This window comes from Procambarus clarkii, chromosome 18 (genome assembly GCF_040958095.1).
Source record: "Procambarus clarkii isolate CNS0578487 chromosome 18, FALCON_Pclarkii_2.0, whole genome shotgun sequence".
NCBI lineage: Eukaryota > Metazoa > Arthropoda > Malacostraca > Decapoda > Cambaridae > Procambarus > Procambarus clarkii.
This window is the reverse complement of record NC_091167.1, coordinates 21,419,406-21,440,608: the sequence shown is the minus strand read 5'-3', so window position 1 is coordinate 21,440,608 and position 21,203 is coordinate 21,419,406. Positions and strand designations below refer to the sequence as shown.

General features: G+C 45.9%; 2 protein-coding genes across 5 annotated transcripts in view; both read left to right on the top strand.

Annotated features, from left to right (window-relative positions):
* Nucleotides 1-12,374, top strand: part of LOC123754494 (potassium channel subfamily K member 2) — a 116,512-nt gene extending 104,138 nt beyond the window's left edge. For all 4 annotated transcript variants that reach the window (XM_069326324.1, XM_045736939.2, XM_045736941.2 and 1 more), the window contains 3 exons: nucleotides 3,867-3,962; nucleotides 6,119-6,358; nucleotides 6,827-12,374. In XM_069326324.1, the coding sequence (XP_069182425.1) occupies nucleotides 3,867-3,962; nucleotides 6,119-6,358; nucleotides 6,827-7,705 (1,215 nt within the window). In that variant the 3' untranslated portion in view covers nucleotides 7,706-12,374. The remainder of the gene's footprint in view (nucleotides 1-3,866; nucleotides 3,963-6,118; nucleotides 6,359-6,826) is intronic.
* A 3,367-nt stretch (nucleotides 12,375-15,741) lies between these two features.
* LOC138365997 (protein PBMUCL2-like) lies at nucleotides 15,742-16,386 on the top strand. The gene has a single exon (XM_069326715.1). It carries the CDS (start codon nucleotides 15,742-15,744, stop codon nucleotides 16,384-16,386), a length of 645 nt encoding a protein of 214 aa, XP_069182816.1.
* Nucleotides 16,387-21,203: the final 4,817 nt, after the last annotated feature.

Genomic DNA, 21,203 nt, shown 5'->3' with positions numbered 1-21,203 from the left:
CTCTCCATTAAGTGTTCGTGAGTTAAGCGTGTATGGCCATTAGGCAACCTTGCCAGAGCCGTTTCCCACCGTCGGATATGGTGTCATGAAAAAGGAGGAAGGCTCGAGGAAGAGGCAAGGCAGAGAGGTCAGAATTAGTAGCATATGGAGTGTGAATAGACCCCAATCAGCCTTGACAAACTGCCACCTAGGAAACGAGAGGGAAGGGTGGAAAGAGAAAAAAGGAGACAAGGTTGGGGAAATGGTCACTGTTACGGAGGCCATTAAGAACCTGCCACGTGAAATCTAAGTAAAGAGAAGACGAGCAGAGAAAAAGATCAAGACAGGAAAGGGTGTGATTGCAGGAGTTCCCATGAGTGGGTCTCACCAGAATTCAGAAGAGAGAGAGAAGAAGAGAGGACAAATGGTTCAAGGCGGCCTCGGGTGTTCGTCAGAGCATCACCCCAGAGGGTATGCCGACAGTTGAACTCACCCAACAGAAGCGCAGGTTCTGGTAAGGAGTTTAACAGGTGCTTAACATCAGGAAGAGAAAGCGGAACCTTTGGGGAAGATAAATGGAACAGACCGTATACCATTCACTCACAAAGATATGGGCCGCAAAACATTGGAGAGGCGACGGAAAAAGTAGGGGGACGAAGGGAATATCAGTACGAATCAAGAGAGCAGTAGGGTTATGGGCCCCAGCAGAAGCTGGAGGAGGGGGGAGGGGCAGAGAAAGGAATAACCACGACAGTGACCAGGACGAGCGTCAAGCATCGGCTCCTGGAGACGTTCTCACCACACAAAGTGGTGAGAACTGTGTTATCAAAAGTTGAAGTTCATGGAAGGTGGCATAAAATCCACGAATATCCCATTGAAGAATAGACATTATCCAATGGAGGAAGAACAGCAACAGAGAACAATGAACAGACAAAGGTAAAGAGGAACACAGTATAGGAGATCAGGACTAGGATCAGTGAAATCAGGGTTAGGGGGCAAAGATAAAGTTAGCAAAGATGATGAAGGTGAGGGAGTGGGAGGACGGACAGGGTCCGTCTGTCCCACTCCCAGCTGAAGGAGGACACGGAGAGAAGCGGTCAAGGGAAGCAGAGGGAAGAGGGGGGGGGGGGGGGCAGAAACAGTGGAGCGCACCGCAGCAAGGGCAGCAACTGAGAGAGCATCGGGGGCTGAAGGAAATACCATAGTCGGGACAGAGGGCTCGACCACCGAAATGGGAGAGGGACGCTGTGTTAAAGTCGGAGTCAGAGAGTGACTTCTTACCTGCTGGGGAGGTTATCTTGAGGTTATCTTGAGATGATTTCGGGGCTTTAGTGTCCCCGCGGCCCGGTCCTCGACCAGGCCTCCACCCCCAGGAAGCAGCCCGTGACAGCTGACTAACACCCAGGTACCTATTTACTGCTAGGTAACAGGGGCATTCAGGGTGAAAGAAACTTTGCCCATTTGTTTCTGCCTCGTGCGGGAATCGAACCCGCGCCACAGAATTACGAGTCCTGCGTGCTATCCACCAGGCTACGAGGCCCCCATAGGGAGGGGAGGAGGAAGAAGAGGAGCCAGGCTTACGTTTCTGACTCAGAGACAGGCGTGCCAGCAACAACGTACTGGGCGACAGCCACCATGTCTCAACAGGAGGAGGAAAACGGGAGCAACTAACAGGAAGAGTGCTGGGGGGATGTTGGACAACAGCCTTGACAGACAGGGGGATGGCTGGAAAGAAGGATCGGGGGGAGACGGGAAAGAAGACACAGGAGACACGACAGACTGGGAAGGAAGGAGGGAAATACAGGATGGAAAACCAGGAGGAGGACCCCGCGGAGTAAGGGAGCAGGTGAGGTGGAGGTGGGTGTGTCCGGGTCTAAGGCCTGGAAGCGGTTGTGAGACCGAGAAAGGAGGGAAGGGCGAGCAGTGGAACATAGAACACGAGCATAAGTTATGTTTTGCGAACGAGGAGTTACGGCGGACTTGGCGCCTCGCGTCAGGAAAAGACAAACGATCGTGGTGCTTCAAATTGAGGACGGCTTCCTCAAATTTGTAGTGTATACATTTAGGTGAGAAGGTAGGGTGGGCGTCACCACAATTGAGGCAGCAAGCCTGGGGAGAAGAGCACCCAGCTTTAGACTGATCCGAGTCCCCACACATGGGGTATAGAGACACTACACTCGTGCATTTGAGAGCACCATGCCAAAATTTCCAGCACTTACTGCAATGCCTAGGAGAGGAAATGTACTCCTCTGAGGAAATGAACGGAGCATCTGGCACCAGCAAGAATTACAGAAAGCGGAAGGCTCCTGCCATCAAAAGTGATTTTCACAACCCGAAGTGGCTGACGACGACCACCACGAGGGGGTCGGGTGAACGTATCATCCTGGTGGATAGAATGGCCTTGGCTTCAAGGATTTGTTTAATATCCTCGTGGAATTCTTTCAGGTCCCGAACACCAGTTGCAACATGGTGTGGGATGATAACAGTGACAATACTGGCATTTAACCGGGCATTTTTGGGGATCCTAACAGGAGTCTCTCCAATGCTGAACAATGCGGCTAAACAGGTAGCTGCATCCTGAGAAGGAGCAGCAATGACACGTGTGCCAAATCGGGTGGGGTTAAAAGTAACAGAGGCATCCACCGAATCAACAAAGTGTTTATGGAGGAAGAAATCATAAGGGAGAGTAGAATCCATATGAGTGAGATCAAAGTATTTAGTCCATATAGCAGGACCAAAGAAGGTGTTGAACGTATTAGCATTGGAAGGGATCGTGCGAGGGCGTCTGTGGGGGAGTCGGCGCCGAGCACCCCCAATGAGGGGGGGGGGGGGAAGATTCAGTTGTCACAATGAGAGAAGTAGCTGCTCCAGGTGATGAGGTGGTCACCACAAGGGGCTTGGGGCTCAACCCTACCACAGAGGGAGGGAGGGGAGTGGAGGGGGTAGTCAGGGGGGTCAAAGGAGTAGCTTGGTCTGGGCCCAATGAAGCGGGGATTACAGAGTCCGGTCTTCCAACACAGTCCGACTCGGGGGCTTGGTCGCCCACCCCACGAGCCTGAGGATTTATAAGAGGATCATTCAGCAGCATATGAATGATGAGGTAATAATTTCATTCATGAATGGTCCGCCACACCCACAATGGAACCACAATTAGAGGATAGGACACCCAATAAGGGACAGGCTGGGGGCCCCCTAGGGGTACATCATTAGTATACGCCCCACAATCGCCACCTTATGAACCGTCAGTCCATCGAGATCGGGTTCAGCAACGAAAGGAGGATTGACAATTAAAGCGTCCCCTCGCTCGCGATGTTGGGTACCACAGTTCTACGGGTGAGAGTGTGTGCCTCTCCAAACACCCGGGCGTCAAAACAGAAGATGTCCAAAAGAATAGTCAAGAATGGCAAAATGTCGGCGGGAAAGACAATGAGAAAGGAGAAGAAGAGGGTGGGGGGAACGAAACATAAGGAAGAGGAAACAGTGACCAGCATAGTTAGTGAAGACGGCAGCAGGAGCATAAGGCTGCAAAAGGACAGAGAACCGTCCCATGGAGCATCACACCCCGACAGCCGCCTACTTAGCCCCCTCACGACGACAACGGGTTGGAAAGGGATCGGGTACTATGACCTGTACACCTGTACTATGGCATATAGTAGTAGTAGGCATCCATCAGTCACAGGAGACTATGGAGTTGCTCTCTGGTTGTCGGTCTGGAGTGGCCTCACCAGGGCCCAAAGTCAGGGTAGGTTGATTCGGGGGAGAAGCTGTTACCCAGACAGCAGGTCCCCCTCTCCACGGGGGGAGTACAAATACTATACAAATATAGTATTAAGTGTACACCTGTATTATGATATGTACACCTGTACTAATGAGCGTTACCATGACAGGTTCACAACGTGGAGAGGAAGTTGGCGTCAGCGCTCAAGCGGAGGACCAACAGACTCAACGCTAATGTCCATCGAGACCTCAAGCGTCTGAGGATGGTAAGTAGTTATCCTCCTTCCACACACTCCCCCTCTTCTCTTCCCCCCCTCCCCTCTCTTCCTCTTCACCCCCTCCCCATCTCTCCTGCACATTCGCCCCCTTTGCATGTTGCACTTTGCGTCCACATTCCTATCAGTAAGGTAAGCTTACTACTACTATAGTGTTTGGAGAGCTGGTTAGGTTCGTAGTTCCTTCGTTAATATTGAGTCAATAGTCTAGTAGGAATTTTGTCAGGAGCGGAACCCCAAAATTCTTTTAGATAAGTAAGTCACAGCCTTAATTAATAAGTTACATTTGGTCAGATGCACCGCCCAGAGGTCTTTGTTGCCGAGATCAAGCCTAACAGCAGTAGTGTCTAGAAACCTGGTTGATACCTGGTTGATACCTGGTTGATGGGGTTCTGGGAGTTCTTCTACTCCCCAAGCCCGGCCCGAGGCCAGGCTTGACTTGTGAGAGTTTGGTCCACCAGACTGTTGCTTGGAGCGGCCCGCAGGCCCACATACCCATCACAGCCCGGTTGATCCGGCACTCCTTGGAGGAAACTATCTAGTTTCCTCTTGAAGATGTCCACGGTTGTTCCTGTAATATTTCTTATGCTCGCTGGTAGGACGTTGAAAAACCGTGGCCCTCTGATGTTCATACAGTGTTCTCTGATTGTGCCTATGGCACCTCTGCTCTTCACTGGTTTTATTCTGCATTTTCTTCCATGTCGTTCACTCCAGTACGTTGTTATTTTACTGTGTAGATTTGGGACCTGGCCCTCCAGTATTTTCCATGCGTATATTATTGTTATGTTATGTAAGAATGTTAACCTTGTAGGAGGACCCTTAGATATGAAGCTCTTCCTGGATAATTATAATATGATGATGATGATTTCATTTACAAGTGTACATTACACTTTGTCTCAGATCGAGTAAATTGTGTTGTAGTTCGTGGTATATAGCTGACCTCAGGGTCCTTAATGGCGTTCCGTTCCGAGGAAGTAATCAGGGAATTAACTATGTGAATTTTTTTATATAAGGCAAGTAAAAAGTGTAATAATTTAAATATAAGGAGAAGGTAAGGTAATTTTGAGGAGAAAGAGCTAAGCCGTTACGGAAATACAGCAGTGCCCGCAGGGAGGAGGAACCCTGGAGGTAATGACTTCAAAGCCACTACATAAATAATGCTCTTATCCATGGTTAGGTTAAGGTTACGTTAGGTTAAGCTTATGTTGAGGTAAGTTTCATTACGTTTGGGTAGGTTAATACGATATATTATTTTCAAACATGTGAAATATGTAATTTGAGAACTATTTGAGTATCCCCTAGAATTTATTATACAGAAAACCATATTAATGCATTTGTTTTAAAAGAAAATGAGATAAGCATTGAGTTTATATTTTAAATCCAACAATTTATACGATAAAGTTAGAACTTGAGAATATCCTCTGTTTAGGACAAAGGTTCACTTACCAGTTTACAAGTAGACTATTATTGGAATGATAATAGGCTTTCAGAGCATCAAAAATTTGTAGATAAATATTCAGGTGTTTAACGAGGGCGGCTGACCCGTTATTAGAACTTCTTCACCCTGAAAATGGCTTGCTCATAGGACAACCTATTATCGCACTTTCTTACAGTCAATATTGACTTATTAAATACGTGCATATGTGACATACTAAACATACTAGTTTACCTTGAAAAAGCTTCATAGAAAACATCGACCTTACCTAACCTTCTTAGTATGTTAAGATAAGCATCTTATTGCTTCGTAATTACGATTATTACTTAACCTATACCTATAATAGGTTACTTAATTATTATAATTACGAAGCAATAAGATGCTTATCTTAACATACTAAGAAGGTTAGGTAAGGTCGGTGTTTTCTATGAAGCTTTTCAAGGTAAACTAGTATGTTTAGTATGTCACATATGCACGTATTTAATAAGTCAATATTGACTATACGAAAGTGCGAGAACGGGTTGCGGAGGAGCTATGAGAATATGGAGTTAGGATACGAGGGCGTGTGACAAAACGGTGCCCAGCCACTTGTACCCTCAGGGATTGAACAGCAACCTTGTACGCAGTGAGGTCGTCGCTTTACCCGTCCCTCCAAATGGGTGGGTTAAAATATAAGGCAAGTAAGAGTTGTATTAGAGAGTTGTGTTTGCAGGCGGTGATCGCACTTGGGGTGACGAGAGTCCAGCCGTTGTACATAGACGGGGATGTGGAGGAGGAGGGGCAGACGGTGATGGTGAGGGAGATTAAGAGGCGAGCCTCAAGCAAGCAGTCCTTCAGGACCTCCATCAGCGGCTCGCCGCCTTCCACGCCCATCTCCAGGAGCCACAGCATGAGCCACACCCACACGCTCACACGCTCCATCTCTGAGTCCCAGCTAAACGACGTGTGTAAGGTTAGTGTTGCCACGCTCCCCACACCTGGGGAGTGTTAGTGTCTCAGAGTAGAGTGAGGGTGTTGTGTGGCCAGATCGTTGGTGAGTATGTTGTGTGGCCAGAACAGGCCAGGGTGAGTGTTGTGTGGCCAGAACAGGCCAGGGTGAGTGTTGTGTGACCAGAACAGGCCAGGGTGAGTGTTGTGTGGCCAGAACAGGCCAGTGTGAGTGTTGTGTGGCCAGAACAGGCCAGGGTGAGTGTTGTGTGGCCAGAACAGGCCAGGGTGAGTGTTGTGTGGCCAGAACAGGCCAGTGTGAGTGTTGTGTGGCCAGAACAGGCCAGGGTGAGTGTTGTGTGGCCAGAACAGGCCAGGGTGAGTGTTGTGTGGCCAGAACAGGCCAGTGTGAGTGTTGTGTGGCCAGAACAGGCCAGGGTGAGTGTTGTGTGGCCAGAACACAACCAAACACTAATAGTGTCACGTGTTGCAGGCTCGTGTGGAGGAGTTGGAGTCTCTCAGCAACATCAACATGCTGCTGGACATGGTGGAGACCATGGTGCAGGAGCGTAACGCCATGGCCGCTGAGGACATGCAGCACGAGTTTCGACAAATCGTGGAGGCCGAGGATGTGCCCCCAGTTGACGATGATTCCTTCGGCGAGTCTGACGAGACGTACGCCGTCCATGAGCTGCCTCTAGCGCTCGAGACGGGATTCCTCAACCAGGCGTTCATCGACGACGAGGGCAGAGTCGTCGACAAACGCCGCTCCCTGGAGGACACCCGGCGGGACGCAAATACCTCCCTGCATGGCAGACTGCAGAAGAAATTGCAGTTGTTGCTGCATGGGAGGTACCCACGGAAGACGTCCCTTCCGGAGTGTGCTCAGAGTTCCGTTTCATATAAGTCCCCCTGGAGGATACGTCCCGAAGGTGACTGCGAGGCGTGGGGGCTCGACACTCCTCACAACACCACAAACACCAACTGTATGGAAATTATGCGGCCTTTGAGTCACTCAGTTCCTGGACGCATCAAGACCCACGCGGAAGAAGCTCGTCCGCACCTAAGCTCCGTGTTTACGCATCGGGAAGCCGGCCAGAACGGGACGTGCAAGTCACAAGAACACACCCTCACCAATGGTGTCCAAAATTTAAACAAGGTGCTTAGCAGTCAGAGTATGTCTGAAGGTTTCAGTGAGCCACAGCCCACGCCTCCGGGAGAGTACCAGTCCCCCATGAACATCTTCACTCAGTGGATGCTACAGAGTGAGGGCCGGAGAGACCCGGGCCAGGCGAGGCATCACCACCATAACAACACGAACCACCACAAGGAAAAAGATGAGACGGTAAAGAATGAACACACTCGCTTGTGACGGTAGCCTACCAGGCAGCTGTTAGCTGGCTCATGCCAACAGGCAGCTGGGTCATGCCAACAGGCAGCTGGCTCATGCCACCAGGCAGCTGGGTCATGCCAACAGGCAGCTGGATCATGCCAACGAAGACCACATCAACCACAATTTGCTCAATGGGTCTTCAACTTCAAGCCATCACTTCCAATTTTAAAAAGAAAGCATTTTTTTTTATTTTTCCCTCTTGATGTGTTTTGAAACCTAATTTGAAACTACTTCTTATGTATGACAAATATATAGTATTATATACATATATAATATATTTTAATATAATATATTAAAAGTATAAAATATATACGACAGCAAAAACTCTTATAGATCTTAAAACCCAGTTAAGGAATTGTAAAGTGTTGAGAAAGCGTGTGATGGAGCTCAAATGTGTCACTTTAAGAAAGATGGCGCTGTTGAAGAATTTGTGATCTGGGACTTTATGGAAGAGGCTTGACCCAAGACTGTAGTGTACAGTATCATAATTCTGCACATTCCGGACAGTGTATTAAAATATGTACAGTGTATAAAATAAATATATGTACCTGATGAGCACACACTGTGCCAAATTATGTATACATATGTGATGAATAATGTGAAAATATAGGACCTAGAAAGCAAGTGAAACATAAACTATTTGAGATGTGTTGAAATATTCCAAAAAGCATTAAAGCGCTTCATGTTTCATTCCCCGTCGTGATATATATATATATATATATATATATATATATATATATATATATATATATATATATATATATATATATATATATATATATAATATACACATTATTGAATTTGTCTAAAGATTTATGGAGAAGTAATAAACATTTTTGGACAATTGATGTGTCATATAAACGGGTTAATGTGTCATTCTAAAATTATTGGGACCAAAAAAACAATTGTATCCAATTAAACCAATTTAGGGACCATAACAAATTCGTTTTGAAGACTAAATAATTAATTTTCACTTATAATTTAGGAACCAAATTACAAAGCTTATCAATATTTTACTTTATCCTGAGAGTAACAGTTATCGTGTCTGTGATCGATGTGAGGTCCTAACAATCTATTTTCTGAGCCACTGATAAAGATGAAGGTATTCAGTTACCTTCGACAATAAGTTGTTAATTACCTGTAACTATAGATTATAAGGAATATGTTCTCGCAAGAGAGTAATAGGAATCTAGGAGTCTGGAACAGTTCTTGTGAAGAGTTTCATGTATAATGTAAAGGTTTCAAAACCCTTTTAATGGTCTGATATGAAACTTGGTTCTTTGGCGTTTCACTCGATTTAAAGTTTCTGTGATCCAATGGAGAATTTGTCTTGGACAAAGCCATCACTTTTAGAAAGGTTATAGGATCTGAATGCCTTAAATTTTTTATTTATCAGTCAGACTGATAAAATGAAAAGTATCTGTGTGTATCTATAAATTTGTCATTCCTATGGATATGTCACTAAGTATATGTGTAGGCGTATAGGTTAATAGTCACGACTTATATCCGTCCAAAGACCATAGTTCAATCCCATTCCATTGCCTCTGGAGACCCCAAGGATGTGAGTCCGATCTCATTCCATTGCTTCATTAATTTCTAACAGAAACGTCACATAGTAATTTCACTGTGCATTTGCTGTAGTGTGAGGTTGTAGACTCCACCTCACACCACTTGGTGGCGTGTGAGGCGGGAACCTGAGGCGCACCTGGCATGTTGGAGGTGCTGTTATATGCGGTGATAATATTTTCTAACACAGGAACAGTGTATAATTTGGCAATATTAGGCGCCTCCAGGCATATTTGAGTGCCTCCAGGCATATTTAAGAGGCTCTAGGCATATTTTAGGCACAACAGTCATCTGGGTAATAATGTAAACTATAAAATACAACAAGCGCGAGCCGCTGTGTACATGGTGTGCTGTGAAGCCTAGTGAGGTGTGGTGTGTAGCCTATGTGAAACTTAGCGAGGTGTAATGTGAAGCCTAGCGGGGTGTGCTATGAAGCCTAGCGAGGACGACCCCATACACACCCAGCATTATACGCAGCTCTCAATACAACAATACATCTCGGGGTTTGTCTTGGCGATACAAAACCAGTGATTATAATATATAAGGTGAATATAATAGAGAATAGAAGGTGAATATAATATAATATACTGAGCGAGTGAATATAATAGATTAGACGGTTTAGTGCCATTTTTATGAATAAATATTTAACTGTTTTATCAATACTGTATTGTGGAATGCTGTTAGACCAGAAACTCGTTAGAATATATGGTAGATTAGTCAAATTTAGAAAGATAATACTGGACAGGTTAGAAATAAAATATTTTGGCGTTAGAGTATTGATAATTACTTGGGTATATGTGCTACACGGCCTTCCCGGTTTGGTGCCTTATTTTGATAATTATTTACTTACTTGGGTATATAAATAGGACCTTTTTTTTTGAAGGGATATTCCTGCGCGGGGCCTAAGCCTCTGGCTGGCCCCCCTGTGCGGGCCCTAAGCCTCTGGCTGGCCCCCTGGGCGGGCCCTAAGCCTCTGGCTGGCCCACTGTGCGGGTCCTAAGCCTCTGTCTGGCCCCCTGGGCGGGCCCTAAGCCTCTGGCTGGCCCACTGTGCGGGCCCTAAGCCTCTGGCTGGCCCACTGGGCGGGCCCTAAGCCTCTGGCTGGCCCACTGTGCGGGCCCTAAGCCTCTGGCTGACCCACTGTGCGGGCCCTAAGCCTCTGGCTGGCCCACTGTGCGGGCCCTAAGCCTCTGTCTGGCCCCCTGGGCGGGCCCTAAGCCTCTGGCTGGCCCACTGTGCGGGCCCTAAGCCTCTGGCTGGCCCACTGGGCGGGCCCTAAGCCTCTGGCTGGCCCACTGTGCGGGCCCTAAGCCTCTGGCTGGCCCCCTGGGCGGGCCCTAAGCCTCTGGCTGGCCCACTGTGCGGGTCCTAAGCCTCTGTCTGGCCCCCTGGGCGGGCCCTAAGCCTCTGGCTGGCCCACTGAGCGGGCCCTAAGCCTCTGGCTGGCCCACTGGGCGGGCCCTAAGCCTCTGGCTGGCCCACTGTGCGGGCCCTAAGCCTCTGGCTGACCCACTGTGCGGGCCCTAAGCCTCTGGCTGGCCCACTGGGCGGGCCCTAAGCCTCTGGCTGGCCCACTAAGTGTTGCTTGTTTCCGTTTTATTTCGGCGGAGTATGAGTATTTATGACTCGTATGGTCGCTTCATTAAGATTTTGCCATATGTGTTTAACAACATTTTCTGCTCTGTTGAATCTAAGTTGAAATCTTAATGGGTTTGTAACTGTGCACTGTGTTAGATAATGTTCCAGTGGTCTGTTGTGGCTGTAACTGTGCACTGTGTTAGATAATGTTCCAGTGGTCTGTCGGGCATTTCTCCACAGTGCTGACATTTCCTCTCATTTTCCGGAACCTGTAAGCCTATTTCCCATGCGCATGGGTATCCAAGCCTGATGCGATGTAAGTGCACTTCTGTTGCTCTACTGCTCCCTTTCATCAAACTAAGTGGTTCGTAGTTGGTTGAATTCTTGTACCAACCCGCAGATCCTGATGTTGCAACTGCTGTGTTGTGGTCACTGTACATCTTCTGCATTGCTCTGTTTCTAATTACTTTCTTAATCTGTGATAGACTCTGTGGTGTGTAAATGTCTACATTTCTTCTCTTAGTTGCAAGTTTTGCTCATTTCGTTTGCAATGTCATTTCCTATTATTCCCACATGACTTGGCACCCAGTTGATAAGTACCCGTCGGCCTTGTCGTTTGTAGGACCCAAATATACTTTGTCCCCAATGGTCACCCGTCCAGTTGATGATCTGAACTTAACTAGGCAATAACAATGCTTATGGCTGGGATATAGAGAATAATCCAAGATATATAGATTATATTCAGGGATAGTGAATATAATTTAGGCTTTAAATATAGACTGTATGGTGATTGATTATGTATTTCATTTATGCAAAGCTCTATGTATATTTAAGCTGCAAGATTTGTTAAGACATATTTGTGATAATATTATTTTGGAAGATGTTTGTATATTTTGGAAGTGTTTGTGTCATGTTGGTGTTGGTTAACACTACGCTAGTCCCAGGGCGCGTGCACACGCGCACAAACAAGTACACTTAAACGTACACAAACAGATACACAGATTACACCTTATTCAGCGCTCAATTTACTCTAATCAATTATACTGTACTGGAGAAAACACAAGGAAGCTCTTCCTGTCCCCCAACCACTTGGGGGTGGAGGGTAGAGCGACGGTCTCGCTTCATGCAGGTCGGCGTTCAATCCCCCAACCGTCCAAGTGGTTGGGCACCATTCCTTTACCCCCCCCGTCCCATCCCAAATCCTTATCCTGACCCCTTCCAAGTGCTATATAGTCGTAATGGCTTGGCACTTTTCCCTGATGAGCAAGTATCTGCCTAGGAAAATGAAACGAAAATTACGAACGTTTTTGTGTTTCAACACATTATCAAGAAATACATTATCGCATTACACGTTATCACTTTCATATTATCAAGGGATAACTGCTACATCCCTGGATAATGTGTTGAAACATGAATGTTCTGAATTTGTTTCATATTCTTAAGCAGATACTTACGCATAATCAAATCACGTATGATAAAAATGTCCAATAAATCTGAATTTATACGCATTGATTTTTCATTATAGTTGTTTAAATGTCCAACAATGTCAGCATGTGAGTGAACTAATGGCATTCTTGCCTTTGGGTTCAATATCTAACAGTCTCCTAAAATTATTTTACAATTTTTAAGATATAACAAGAATTTTCGTTATTTTAGGCTAATTCTGAATAATATACGGAGTCTTATTTATTGATGGTGAATCGATGAACCCTTCTTATGGTTATTTGATGTAGTAAGTTGTGTCTCAGTGATGCTGCTCCCAGGCCGGCTCCAGTGCCTGGGAGTAGGCTTGCAGGACTGGAAGAGATGTTAGGCTTGCAGGACTGGAAGAGATGTTAGGCTTGCAGGACTGGAAGAGATGTTAGGTTTGCAGGACTGGAAGAGATGTTAGGCTTGCAGGACTGGAAGAGATGTTAGGTTTGCAGGACTGGAAGAGATGTTAGGCTTGCAGGACTGGAAGAGATGTTAGGCTTGCAGGACTGGAAGAGATGTTAGGCTTGCAGGACTGGAAGAGATGTTAGGCTTGCAGGACTGGAAGAGATGTTAGGCTTGCAGGACTGGAAGAGATGTTAGGCTTGCAGGACTGGATCGTCATGGCTTAGGTGCATTCTTTTTCTCCTCTCCTAAATTTCTTCCGTTTCTGACACTGCCCATCCAGTTGTAGAATCTAGTTATCGTGTGAGCCCACCATAACTAGGGACTGCAAAGTTCCTGGACCCGGTGTTTGTTCGTGGTGAGAGCCTCAGACCTGGCCTACACACTCACCCTCACTGAGTTTTATGGATTCACGCAGTGATTGGCTAAACAACACGGGACTATCTGTAGGAGGTGAGTCACAATGGCTCACTGTCTGCTGATTAACTACACTGGTACTACAGCCATTGACACTGTTGATTGTATCACTACTTCTACCGTGCCACTGGTAATCCTGCAACTTCTCATGTCTAACATGTCAACACCAACAGCATCAAATTCTTCCTTGCCTCTGAAGACTACCTTTTTGCCAGTTTTAAGGAACCAGCATCTAGTAAACTCACCCAAGCTTTTCTGATTCATTAGCTCACTATTGCGCAAAAAACTAAATGTTCTGTTCCTGTACGTAATGTTTACAGCTCTGTTCTTTCTGGCCGCAAAACTCTCTCTCAGGACATTTCAGACAGGTATGACATTAGTGTTATGGAGATTTACCCAGGTCCTTATACGAAACGCCTCAAGATTCATTATTCCTCCCCTGCAGAAGCCCAAAAACTCTTGCATCATGGTATCAAAATCCTTAACACCAGGTCTCCTCTTCACCTCATAAGTCCAGTTGAATATCTTCCATTGCTGCAACTCTTCAAATGCTACAAGTACACTCATGAAACACGCAAATGCAGAAATCCACGAATTTTCTCTAAATGCTCTGAAGAAGGCCATTTTTGGACTCACTGCAAGGCCCCTGCCCGAAAATGCACAAATTGCCAAGATGCTCATTCAGCAGTAGATAAATCTTGCCCTTTGATGAAACATTAGCTGAGAACTCTTCATACTAACCAGCCTCGCACACATACACAACCCCATTCTTCCTCAACCTCCCAAAACCCATCCCATCACCAAAGAGCATCAGCCACCTCCATGTCTTATGCCAGTGTTCTACATTCCCTCTCTCACCACCAGCATCATCACCACCCTACTACTGCCCATCACACTCACCCCTCTCCACCTCTCTTCCCTTACCCACCACCTCCACCCCACTCTCCTCTCCTCAACTTGTCATATGAGCGCGTCACAGCCTGCATCCAAACAGCATAGTCGCAAGCTATAAAGACTATGCTCGAGGCTTTGTTGACTACCTTCTCATCTTTCTCACTCATAATGGTCTTCCTAGTGTCTCTGTACCTCCTCCACACCTCTTGTGTTAGGACACAGCATAACACAGCATCTACACACCGCGCCTTCTACAGTCCACCAACACACACCTCCAATCCTAGATCTTCTTTGATTGACACAGAAAACGGACCCCAACTACTGTTGACGAGCACATACAATCCTAACTTCTCTTGGATGAGACCCTTCATCACCCTGAATCTATCTCCCTCTCCACTGATCCAGTCTCTCCTCTAGCTTCTCATCCCACTGACACTGATCCCTCCTCTCACCCTTTTGACCCCGCTCTTTGTATTCCATCCACCTTTACTTCTGTTACTAATACCACTCTGACATCTGATAATCCAACTCCTGTAGACCCTAGTCTTCCACCCTCTGCTATGATCTCTGGACTTTGAACCATATATCGCTTCAAACGTTTACGCCTCTCCAAGACCTCTTCACGTTCAACCTATAGCTTATATGCCGAAAACCAAACCTCTTTACGACCTCAAAGCATATCAAATGCTTTAGTTTATTCAGGTAAAAGTACATTGATACATGATGAGTTACAAACATAATATTGGATTTCTAGATAGAGCCTAAAATGCACATACAATGCCTAAAGCCACTAATAAGCACAGCGGGTTTCGGGTAATCATTCGGACCTCGCGATCATTCTGCTCCTGCTCGTACTCCTCACAGCCTCACTCACCTCACTCATCACATTCATAAAGATAGAACAATTCAACGTACGGGCCAGGAACGCATAGCACCGCTCCTGTGCCAGGTAAGTCTACTACGGGCTCACCATAGCCCGTGCTACTTGGAACTTGTTCCGAGTAGCTGAAACTATAACAACAACAACGTACGGGCATTCTTCACCATAGACACCTAGTGGATAATTTTATAGAGATCAAACGACCTGATGTACAGCTCTTAAACAGCACACACAATCACGAACTCATATAAAATCCAGCATTACGGCCACTCCTTCTACAAGTCACGGGATCACAACACCAAGGAGTTACAATACTCATACGTTCTCCATATAAACACAAACTCTTACACACACACCTTGACTTCACAAACATTTTCTAGCCATCAAAACAGTTCCCGTTGCCTAGTGGTAAGACGCTCGTCTGGCGTTTCGCGAGCGCTCTGTCCTGGGTTCGTATCCTGGCCGGGGAAGATTGACTGGGCGCAAATCCTTAACTGTAGCCTTTGTTTAATCCAAGAGTAAAATGTGTATCTAGTTGTTAAACGATTTGGCGGGTCGTATTCCGGGGGAACATAGGATTAAGGACTTGTCCGAATCGCTACGCGTGCTGGTGGCTGTACAATAATGTAAGAACTCTTGTATATATATATATATATATATATATATATATATATATATATATATATATATATATATATATATATATATATATATATATATATATATATAAATAATAAAAAAAGGTCCACACCCACATGGGCCCTCTCGTCATCTGCAAGACATCCGCCCTAACACTGGCACTCCCATGCAAGACATCCGCCCTAACACTGGCACTCCCATGCAAGACATCCGCCCTAACACTGGCACTCCCATGCAAGACATCCGCCCTAACACTGGCACTCCCATGCAAGACATCCGCCCTAACACTGGCACTCCCATGCAAGACATCCGCCCTAACACTGGCACTCCCATGCAAGACATCCGCCCTAACACTGGCACTCCCATGCAAGACATCCGCCCTAACACTGGCACTCCCATGCAAGACATCCGCCCTAACACTGGCACTCCCATGCAAGACATCCGCCCTAACACTGGCACTCCCATGCAAGACATCCGCCCTAACACTGGCACTCCCATGCAAGACATCCGCCCTAACACTGGCACTCCCATGCAAGACATCCGCCCTAACACTGGCACTCCCATGCAAGACATCCGCCCTAACACTGGCACTCCCATGCAAGACATCCGCCCTAACACTGGCACTCCCATGCAAGACATCCGCCCTAACACTGGCACTCCCATGGAAGACATCCGCCCTAACACTGGCACTCCCATGCAAGACATCCGCCCTAACACTGGCACTCCCATGCAAGACATCCGCCCAAACACTGGCACTCCCATGCAAGACATCATCACTCTCTTCAACCAGTGTTCCTCCTGCTCGACGTGAAGACTTTGTTGCTCATGTGTCAGAGTGGTACAGCACTTATGATCCCTCCACAGTCCAGACATTTAACGACGGTCTAGTACAGAGCATTCAGATGTTTGCTGACCCTTTAGGTCGGCCTCCTGCACCATCCAATAGTCGGAACGATATGAAAAGTAATAAACGCTATGCCTATTACAATGACCCCAAACTGCGTACTTTGAAACGCACAGCCAGAAGAGTTGGGCTTGCATATAGGGAAACACGTACGCCAGCAATGCTCAAGCTCTTTCAGAAAGCCCTAGCCAAGGCGAGGGAGCGCATGACAGAGCTCAGGCAAGATAACTGGGAAACTTTTGTTAACAGTCTCAACTCTCACACCCCCCTCAGCCAGGCATGGAAGGATATTAAAAGAATTAAAGGCGATAAGATCGGCCAAGTAGCACACCCTCACCCTCTACACAGAGCAAACGAGTTAGTCGATGCTTGGGCAACCACCTCTAGCTTCAATAATCTTCCCCCAGACATACAGTTCAGATTAAATGCTGGTTACGGAGATCGAGAAAGGCTCGTTGACTTCATGCTCCACCAGGAAGATGAATGCAACGTGCCATTTACTGAGTTTGAATTACTCGCGGCCCTAAACAAAGGCAAAGCCACATCCCCCGGTGAAGATGGTATCACTTATGACATATTGCGTCTGCTCCCTTTAGTACCAGGGAATCCCCTGCTTGAGCTGTATAATATGAGCTATGTTACTGAGGAGCTTCCTAACTCTTGGACCAACAGTATAATCATTCCAATTCCCAAGACAAATCAAGAGAATGCTTTCCGCCCAATTTCCCTTACTAGCTGCATTTGCAAAACATTCGAGAGAATGGTCCTAAACCGTCTCCTCCATAGAATAAGAACCATGCTATCCCCCAGATATATGGCTTCATGCATGGAAGGAGTGTGCATCATTGCATCACCACCTTTCTTACCCTGCACACTGAAAAGTCATATACCACCTTCCTAGATCTTAAGTCTGCCTTTAATATTGCAAATAGACATGTTATCTTGAGTGAGCTTGCAAGAATGAATATTGGTGGTCGGCTTCTTTGTTGGATCTGGGGTTACTTATCCAACAGGAAGTCATCTGTATTTTTCCAGGAGCATTGGAGTGTAACAAGAGACTTTGAACTAGGTACCCCGCAGGGTGGTGTCCTCAGTCCTACCTTATTTAATATCTTAATAAACACGCTGTTAAACTCTATACCGAGCAAACCCAACGTCCACATCATTAGCTATGCTGATGATATAATGATACACACCACTGGGTATGCTGATGATATAATGATACACACCACTGGGTATGCTGATGATATAATGATACACACCGCTGGGTATGCTGATGATATAATGATACACACCACTGGGTATGCTGATGATATAATGATACACACCGCTGGGTATGCTGATGATATAATGATACACACCACTGGGTATGCTGATGATATAATGATACACACCGCTGGGTATGCTGATATAATGATACACACCACTGGGTATGCTGATGATATAATGATACACACCACTGGGTATGCTGATGATATAATGATACACACCACTGGGTATGCTGATGATATAATGATACACACCGCTGGGTATGCTGATATAATGATACACACCACTGGGTATGCTGATGATATAATGATACACACCACTGGGTATGCTGATGATATAATGATACACACCACTGGGTATGCTGATGATATAATGATACACACCACTGGGTATGCTGATGATATAATGATACACACCACTGGGTATGCTGATGATATAATGATACACACCACCGGATATGCTAACACGCAGAACACTCTTAACTCTGTATTAGACTCATGTCAGGACCTAGGTTTAATTATCTCAGCAGAGAAAACAAAGATACACAATCAGCGCCCACCCAGGCAGGGAGGAGCTGTTCGCAAGATGCAACTGTCTGATGGCTCCCAGCTTGACTATGTAAACAGATTCAAATACCTTGGCCTTGAGGTGCCACTGTATGGTCCTGTTGTATTCAGACTCTGTCGTCAGTTTAAAGAGAGGCTCCGAGCTCTCAAGGCTGTTGCAGGTTATCACTCAGGCTATGGTGCCAATGTCAGAATTGTCAAAATGATGTACTTTGCATATATCAGATCTTTAGTGGATTATGCTGCGCCTCTGCTTGCTTTGATGCCTGAAAGAAAGCTTGGAGGGCTTGAAAAATTGCAGAACGAAGCCTTGAGGATAATCCTTGGGTGCCCTCGTACCACAAAGATACTTAACATGAGAAAGGAACTTAATATTCTGAGCGATGTTGATCGTGTTACTGAAATTAACTGTCAAATTGGTACAAAAATGCTTATTCTAACTCATCCTAATCCTTGCACAGAAGCCCTCCAGAATTTCTTTATTGAAGATCAGCATTGTTCCAAATGGATAACAAAAACTGGAACTCAACTCAGAATGTATGGGGTTCATGATTTGTACCAAGAGAAACAACAACGGCACTTTCCTGCACCGTGGGAGGTTACACCCTTTCCAGTTTTAATCCCTCCCTTTCCACCCAAGAAGCAAATCAGAGATCAGCCCAAGCTTCGTCTTGGAGCAAAGCTCAACGCCTTAAGCCATATTGATGCTCTGTCCACAGAACATTCTCTCTCTCTCAGATCATATACACTGATGGTTCCCTACACCGCACCACGGGTGCAGCTGGAAGTGCAGCTGTTCTGACAATGGGCGATGGCTTGTACTTTGAGTGGGGAGTCCGTATAAACAACTGGACCTCTACCCTTCAGACTGAACTATTTGCCTTGATCCTTGCACTGAAATGTGTACAAGTCTCCAAACTTGATATATTAATTGTAAGTGACTCCTTATCATCCTTAATTGCTCACAACTCTTTAAGACATAACTGTAACATGCTCAGTGTCCGAAGCTAGACACAAATACAACAAAGTTATTAAGGATGGTAACAGAGTCCATTTCATGTGGTCTCCATGTTGGCCTCGGAATGCATGATAGAGCTGATAAGTTAGCCAAAGAATCTGCCTTTAAAGGAGCCGTTGAGTGTAACCTTGGATTGTCAATGAGCAATCTGAGAGCAGCAGTACACCGAGAACTTCAACAAGATCTTGTAGATCTGAGGCAAAGTGAAATCGACACCAGTAATTCCATCTATCATCATACTATCATGCAAGAGGAGCCACACGTCTATGGTTCATCCAATAAAATCAGCAGACTTCTAGATGTTACTACTGCTCGGCTTAGACTCAGTTACAAGTATCTCTAGGAATTCTCATTATCTGCCGATGTAGACCTGACCAAATGTAAACTGTGTCAACAAAATTATTCGCACACCCTCCGTCACTATGTGATGGAGTGCGAAAAGATATGTGAATTTAGAGACAATTCTATAACCAATGTTCCAGCGATGTGTCAATATTTCATTCAAAATTATCTGCTACCAGAAATTTTAGCCAAATATTCCCAGTTTGCTAACTGTAGGTAGTAACTAAGTGATTGTAACCTATCCACCGCTGCCCACTGGATGGGGGGGGGCGGTGTGCAGGACAAACATATCAATTGTGACACTAGCTCTCCACATATGTCAGTTGCTTAATTTAGAACCTGTACTTGTGGTCGATCTCGAACCCATTGTTGATGTGACGACTTATACTGAATTTTGTAACTAGCTCATCAAGATTGTAACTTGCTTAGCTAAATGAATTGTGGGGTTCAGTCCCTGAGCCCATTATGTGCCTCTGTAACCCTTTCCACTACCGCCCACAAGATGGGTATGGGGTGCATAATAAATTAACTAAACTGAAACACTCTCTTCAACCACACTCACTTGCCTGTTTTCCTGCCTGCAGATCTCAACGCCCAACACCCTACATTCCACCACATTCCACGCGGTCATCAACTTCATCAACTATACCTTCAAAAACATCTGTTCTTCCTTGGCCTTGACTTCCCCACTTCCTTCATACATGCAGGTTCTGGCTGACCTGATCTCATGTTCACTAACAGACTCGACAAGAACCTCCAACAGTATCTTTCTCCTGGACTCATTACGGGCTCTGATCACATTCCCTTATTTCTCACACTCTCCAACAATCCTATTCTCATCCACAACACTTTTCATTTTTCATCCCATAGGGCAAATTGGGACACGTTCAGACAACACACTGATGACACTGATCTCACTTATGACTACAATGACAAACATCACACTGATATTAACACACACACACACACACACACACACACACACACACACACACACACACACACACACACACACACACACACACACACACACACACACACACACACACACACACACACACACACACACACACACACACACACACACACAGAAAATTCACTTTTGCGAACAGAGTGGTAGACGGTTGGAACAAGTTAGGGGAGAAGGTGGTGGAGGCCAAGACCGTCAGTAGTTTCAAAGCGTTATATGACAAAGAGTGCTGGGAAGACGGGACACCACGAGCGTAGCTCTCATCCTGTAACTACACTTAGGTAATTACACACACACACATGCAACAAACATCTCCATTCCTAAAAACACACAAACCATATTTCACTTTCACCCCTTCCATACGCACTCAACGCCTCTTAGCTTGGTATCACTTTCGATCCTTACACAACAAACATCGCTAGGGACAAGTACTCTGGGACCTCACAACACTAAAAACCACATCCTCAACAGCCTAGATGAAGACCACACAAAACACTGGAACACCTCATTGAACAAGCAGAACAACACAGAACACTGACACCTCAGGAATTTTGGAAAC